The sequence below is a fragment of the Sprattus sprattus genome, assembly GCF_963457725.1.
Source record: "Sprattus sprattus genome assembly, chromosome: 9".
NCBI lineage: Eukaryota > Metazoa > Chordata > Actinopteri > Clupeiformes > Clupeidae > Sprattus > Sprattus sprattus.
This window is the reverse complement of record NC_137928.1, coordinates 11,117,202-11,124,701: the sequence shown is the minus strand read 5'-3', so window position 1 is coordinate 11,124,701 and position 7,500 is coordinate 11,117,202. Positions and strand designations below refer to the sequence as shown.

Sequence of the window (7,500 nt, the reverse complement as noted above, 5' to 3'; positions counted from 1 at the left end):
CTGTACAGTTGGAAGCTCAAAATAAAAAAAATAGAAAGCTTCATCTGCTTTGACAGAGATTACCTTCTTTTTATTATTTAAATAAAATACACAAAGAACTGACAGTCCAAGCAAACCAGAAAAAAAGTGTAAACTGTATAAATGTACTTGTGTTATCACTATATTTAATAAATTCATTTTGCATTACATTTACATAGCAAACTTAAAGCAGATGACGATAGCAGACTTGGAATAAACACATGAAAATGTTATATTGGGTCATTCTGAATTGTGTCCTATTGTCCTTTCCTTGTAGGGGAAAGCATATCTACATTGCATTTAAGATGCACCTCATGTTCAATGTGCCAGAATGTTTCCTTGGCTCTGGCCTTCAAACTACTGGGAACATATGGGAAGAATTCTCCGAGGAGTATGCCAGACCTCAGCCTTTCATGGGCAAAGTATAAGGCTTACACAGAGAGACAACCTCTCAGATAAGGACACTTCCATTGCCAGCGTCAGTGTCTCTCGCCAACATTAAACTGTACATTATGTCTATTAAGCAATACTTTTTCATCATTAGACCTACGCAAACATGTCTAAGTCAAAGGCTACCTTTACAATGTAGATAGTTAGGCTTTATTATTCCAAAAGGCTACATGCATAATAGACATGGTATGTCTGAGTATAGTAAAGTGTTATCAGAGTTGCTACACGCAAAACAGTCCTTTGTATAAGTATAGCTATGTTATCAGAGTTGCACCACCCGCTCTTAATAGTCGTATGCATGATTAGAGCTATGTTATCAGAGTTGCCAACTTTCAAGGTTGACTTGAATATCGGTGGACTGCATTGAAGATAGTTTTTTCCCTCATGCTACCGTGAGACAGGACATAAAAGCAACCCTGCGTTATGTGTAAAAACTATTCAATCTTACATTTAATAGGCTTTTTAAAGGGGCAGTTTCACCGTTTTATAAGAAACTCCTGGCATGTACTGCATCAGTTCTTCTCCGAGCATGTGTTTCTCAAGCAGAACAAGGTTGATTTATGATTCTAGAATCCCTCCTTCCACCAAACGCTTCCGCAGTCATCTTAAAGAGACATTCGGTGGCATGCTGAACCTCACAAAAATCTAAATGGCACGTCAGTTACCTTGATGGGCAGAGCAAGATAAAGTGTCCCTGATTCGCTCTTGTCCTCACATGAATAGCAGAACAACTGCATACACATTGAGGGGGACGTATATTCATTATCTCTCGCCTGTGAGCATCGGCAGTCGATTGCTCATGACTGATTCGAATATGGCTGATGCTGAGGATAATGTTTCAATTCCCGGGTTCAGCAACCTTCTCCAAATGGACCCTTTACTCAAACCATACGAAAAGGACTTCCTGAGGAGGTAATTTGCGCTTACCGATGTAAAAAGTCTACCCTCGCTTGTAAAAAATAGACTAGTCTATGCCCCATGTCATTGTAAACACTATCACTGTGATGCACGTCTGTATGTCTGACAGATTTTGAACTGTGCTGCCTAACTTACTGGCAATAAACCTTGTCTACGCACTGACCCAACGCACCGGTATTAATAGCCTGTATTTTGCATCCATTGAGCTATCTATCTAAACTATAAAGAACTGACGCATCGGAGACCCAAGACACCCAGAAGTTAACCCTTTGACATTGGCCATAACGTAATGTTTGACATCGAGCAAAAGGCAATGTCCGGTGCAACTCGCAGTTCTATTTCTGTTTAGTTTAACACCAACGTTAAAGAGACAATGGTGCAACATTGTTTCCCTGATCTATTCTCACTGTTTTAGCATAATTAACGTCCAATACTAAAAACGGCATGCATACAATTCAGAAAAGACATTTCAGTGATTTCCTTAGTGCAGTCTTGTGGTGAGCGCTTGCATTTCGACATATACTTCCTATTGTTTGACAGTTGACTCTGGTGACGCCCCTATTTCAACATGATTCACAGCGTCCAGCGTGCTTCTTGAATAGATGACTAAAATGTAACGCCGCTATATTTAGCATGGTCAAATATACAGTAGCCGCTGCTGTGACCTTATCACTGAAGTGTACACTAAAGACGAACAATGTCAGTCAATTGTTTTCAGAAAAACTAGGTTTCCTCCATCATGTTCCAATAGCAAATGACGAGCAAATATCTAACAGATTGAACAGCACATTTTCTGTATGGGTGTCAAGCTATCTGTCCCTTTTTTGGCATAGTCATTCTTAGGTCTATCGTGTCCATTGACTTAAATTCACTCTGTTGAAACTATTCTCGTCTCACCATCGTCATAATGCATAGGCCTATGCATATCACTTTTATAATATACTACCTCATCTGAACGATGTGTAAGCAACGAATGATCCAAATCTAAAGATTTACAGAAATCTTCATTTAGAACTCTGCCCCTGTATGTAAAGTTAATAGGCCTCTGTTAGGATAAATGTAATACACAGTAAATGTAATACACAGTATATAGGTATAGGTAGGATAATATATACAGTAGGTATATGTACATATAGAATATGTGCATGTGGACAGAGTACGATACTGCAACAGTTTGCTGATTTATGAGCAGTCCATGATTGGCTTGTGAGGTTTCCTTGATGTTGCTCTGTGACCTCTGCAAACATCGTTTCCGATAGATGTCTTGGGTATCTTCACCAACTGCTGAAGGGCCTTTCTATCCACGACAGAGCAGTTCCTATATCATACTGTGATGCAGTGGGTCAGTATGCTCTCAATAGAGCACCAGTAGAAGCTCATCAAGATCCTTGATGACAGCTGAGCTTTCTTTAGTGTTCTCAGAAAGTACAATCACTGTTGTGCCTTCTTGATGAGCTCTGATACATTTGTGGACCAAGAGAGATTCTCCGAGATGTGGACCCCCAAGAACTTAAAGGTGGAAACACACTTGACCTCACACCAATGGATATAGATAGGGATGTGTTGGTATTCAAGACCTAATGGTTCCCTTTGCACAAGGTGACCAAGGCGACCAAGTAGTCAACTGACATCCTGAAATAGGTGTCAGAGCGGAGTGCACTGCAGTAGTGATTGCATCCGCTGTTGACCTATTTGAACGGTGAAAGGGTTCTAGTGAAGCTGGGGTTCGGGTGGGGTGCCTTTAGGTGACCTACAACTAGCGCCCCATGCAGTGACGATGGGTCTCAACAGGTTCAACGGGTCTAAAAAAATCCGGTTTGTTGCCGCTTAAACAAAGGACAAATGGTGACTGTTTTCAGGCACTTAGGAGCAACTGCTGAACCATTGTCAATATGGAAATGTTGGTAAATGCCCCAGTTAATTGTTTGGCGCGGGACTGCAGCACACTACCAGGTATGCCTTCAGGGCCAGCAGCTTTCCTCGGGTTCACCCTCTTAAGTGTGGCCTAATGGAGTGGCTGGTCATCTGGAAGGGTACAATTTTGGTAGTTGGTTACTTGTTTTTTTTTGGTGTAAACTGGCATAGAAACAGTTCAGTAAACTTTATTTCTTGGTGTAGCTGTAGATTTAGGTTTGTAGTCCACGATTTAGGTTTGTAGTGTACTCTCATATTCCCTGCCACATGTGATGGGATCTGCATTGTTTAAATGGTCCTCAATGTCTAGTTTGTACTGGTGTTTGGTTTCCCTAATGCCTCTTTTCAGGTTGACCCTAAAAGAGCTCAGCAGCAGGCGAACCTAGGGGTTCATCCAGGGCTTCTGGTTTGGAAACATTTTAAAAGCTTTTATAGCTTTTGTATATTGACATTTATCAATATATGTGTTAATGTAATCCAAAATAGAGGAGGTATATGCCTCAGCATCATTGAGCCAGACTGTGAGGCAAACAAACCCCAATCAGTGTTTTGAAACTGCTGCTGTAGTATAATGTTGGCAACCTCTGGCCATACTTTAACTGTCTTTGTTATTGGTCTTATGATAGGAGTGTACTTTGGTAGCACAAACATAGGGAGACTGTCAGATTGACCTGGATGAGGGAAGCCTCAAAAACAACCTCTGGTGGGACAGGAGACAATTTGGTCAAATCTGGAAAGCACATTTTTTGACAACAAACACTTGAAATATACAGAGCATTCAGAGGAAGTGAAATGTCAGTTATGCAGTTCCAGCAATGTGATTGGATCTGTAACACAGGGCAGAACTTCCAGTTACAAATTCGCCAGGTTTAGCGTTACAGATTCCCTCCTAAGTCCCCCGTTCCTTTTTTCCCGTCTGTGATTTGTGTCTTCTTTGATAACATATTGGTGGCACTTGTCGACGTAACGTAAGCCAACCTTAATTTGACTAATATAATTCATATAATCTTTACCTGATAATAACAGCTTCAGGTATGTTTGATTTCATGCTCAGCCATATTGGATATTTTGATGATGACCTGTGGAAGTGGAAAACCCAGATGTTCTTGAATTTAAGCAACCCACATACTTAGCTCTGCTGCTCATCCCCCAAATGCATGTTCCTTACAATTGTCGCAGTATTAGTAGGGATAGGCGCGCTCTACTTCAAAAAATATATATAAATGCGTTTTCGGGTGCGAGTAAAAGAATGTTAACTATTAGTAGAATAAAAACCGCACTCTCAAGCTTTTCTCTTTAGAAATAAGACCAGTTTATTTTCGTACAGACGCGTTTCGGCCTTACGCCATCGTCAGTGTGTGTACAATTGTCGCACCATGTAAAAGGTAACTAAACAGGCTTTCCAACGGTATAAGATTTATTGCCGAGAAGCATTGAAATAATCTACCATCTTACTTTTTGTGATATGTTTATATGTATTACATATACTGTATAATATATACAGTACAGTATATACATAGAACTGAAAACCATAAAATACATCCTAAAATACGTGCTTTCAATAAGTGCAGGCACCTTGGACCTCAAAAAATCTGTCGCTGAGAAATATGGCCACAACCCTCAATGCTTATTCAGAGCAAAGATACATTTATTCTTTTGCCACAGTTTGCCTTCCATGTATCTCGTGACCAAACAATGATAAATAGTGACACCTGTAATAAGCGTAAGGACTATTATTAGTCCTTTAAATTGGACTTGGAACACAGGCAATTCTTTGTTGGCATTAAGTTTATTTACTGATGGTTCTTTGTGTTTGATGCAGCCATCTCTCTTTATTCCAGTAAAGTGCAGTAACGAAGCACGTGGCACATACGCCGGATTCAGCGGTTTAGATCTGAACCACAAGCAGCCTCAACTCTAGCCATATAAACTGTTTTAAGACACATCCTAGTCTTCTAATGTAAATCAGCTAGGCTTCAAATGCAAATAGGTCTGGCAACCTTTTGCTGTTCTGTATAATAATCAGGATTTCTGACTGAGATGGTTCTCAATGGCCTCCCACATTCCCATACTATGATTAATTGCAGTCACTCCACCAGTTGGCTTCCTGACCCCAGGTGTCTTTGCAAATCCAGGGTGGGACACTTTCCTTTGTTACCTGGATAAGATTACCATCTTGGATAATTTGCTGGCCAACTTTTGGTGGTCACAGCAGCTGCTTGAGCATGAATCTGGCACTTTACAGTGAATGCAAGCACACCCAACTGGACTCTCATGCCCAAAACATTTACTTTTCTTTTCTTTGGGAAAAATACAGAAAGCATTGCTATTTCCTTCAAGTCTACTCCAACTAATTACCATCCCTTTGCAACACACATTCCTTAAACATTCAAGAGAAAGATTTTAAGTTGTTTTTATTTGTTTTAAGAGTTTGCCATCTTCCTTTATAACAAGTGGCAAAACCACTTTGCAAGGTACTTCAAGATAGAACTTGAGAATTAGGCCTATTTATTGTCTATGACATTTAGATGGGGTGGAGTGTGGTAGTGTATTATGAAAGTGCAATGGTGTATGTATTATGCCAGTGGAAAGCATAAGGACATTCACGTGAATAAGTTCAAATGCAGTGAATTGAAGTCAATGGACACCGTAAACCTAAGAATTGCTGTGGCCAAAAAAAGTGACTGATAGCTTGACGCTGGTGATTTTTGTAGGCTGCTTTGGACATTGCAAGGATGCTTTGTTACCTTTTACATTTTGCAACCATACGTATGCCAACACCATCCTTCTGGGACTCTGTAACTATATCTAATAGTCCTTGGAGAATCCTTAAGTGTCTACCAGGATACTCCAACTCTGTCAGATGTGTTTGATCTAGTTTACTGCGTGTTGGAAGTGCATGACAAGGTTGAAGTGTCAGTGAAATCAGACTACAGTCAAAATATTTATTCTAAGCTGTTTGTGCTCTCTTGAATCTAACTTAATTTTGTTTTGAGCCTATTTGACTTTACGGTGCATAGGTCTACTGATTTTAGTTTTGAAGCCTATATACGTATGTCTGTCATTAGCATTGATTGCAAAAAAACATTCAAAATGCAGTAAAGGCAACTTTTGGAGGTTTGCCTTTGTACACAACTACTTCATCATCAATTTCATTTTTATGATCAGGTGAAGCCAGGACAGGTAAACGTGTTGTTCCCAGTAGCCAAAAATGTAAGAAAAGATAAGATTTCACAGCACAACATTGCTAACTATTTTGCAAAAAGACATATTAGCAAGCGTTTATCCATACCTACTGGGCTGTTGGTGGTGTTGCAAAGTTTCTGGATGGCCTTTAGGTAGTTTGCTGGCTAGTTTCAGAACTTCATCAGAACTCCTGCTGCTTTAATGAACTGTGAGAGGTCCTCTTGGTGGAGCTTGAATCATTCTCCGAGTATGTTCACTGTGCATGGCATCAGCAACTATGCAACCTAACATTAGGCTAAGGGATCATCACAAAGGCCTTCTCAGCCCACACATCTAAGTGCAACTTCGTCTCTTTCAATCAAATAACCCTGTAGTTAGAGGAAGCCATTTTTACAAAACTGTGACCTTCCTAATTTCTATGCTCAAAGTCTTTGATGTCTGGTACCTGCTGTAGCACATATCTAATATCATGCTATTATCAGGCGGTGTATTATTTGAATGTACATGAAATGTAGCTATTAAGTGCTTCCCCCTGTGTATCAGGTTACAAATTACACAGCTCCTTTACTTCAGCGGAAGTAATAACATCTGAAAATGGTAAATCCTAGGTTTCTATACTATTTAAATAGTCCCAGGATGCAGGGCTCATTCCAACCGAATCCATTCAAGCAAGATTTTATTTTTTTCCTCTATTTTATTTGAATAATGGAACTCAGCATGAAAGACTCACATGATATTACTTTCATCCCGTGCAGTTTCATTTTCCTGGGAACTGTGGCTTTTGTGAGGTAGAGGCCAGGAGGTGTGTGTGCGTGTGTTTAAGTCTGTGTATGTGTGTGTGAGTGTGTGTGTGTGTGTGTGTGTGTATGTGTGTGTAAGTCTATGTGTTTATGTGTGTGTAAGTCTCTCTCTCTCTCTCTCAATTCAATTCAATTCAATTCAAAGAAGCTTTATTAGCATGAATGTTTTGAACACTATTGCCAAAGCTGATTCAACACATACATATTACATACA

At 39.9% G+C, this 7,500-nt stretch overlaps 1 protein-coding gene across 1 annotated transcript in view; it reads left to right on the top strand.

Annotated features, from left to right (window-relative positions):
- Window positions 1-1,267: 1,267 nt before the first annotated feature.
- The window catches only part of LOC308370682 (1,4-alpha-glucan-branching enzyme-like), a gene marked incomplete at its 5' end in the record, with an annotated part of 106,770 nt that continues 100,537 nt past the window's right edge, over window positions 1,268-7,500 (top strand). The window contains one exon of the mRNA XM_080845383.1: window positions 1,268-1,380. Within this exon, the coding sequence (XP_080701509.1) occupies window positions 1,268-1,380 (113 nt within the window). The remainder of the gene's footprint in view (window positions 1,381-7,500) is intronic.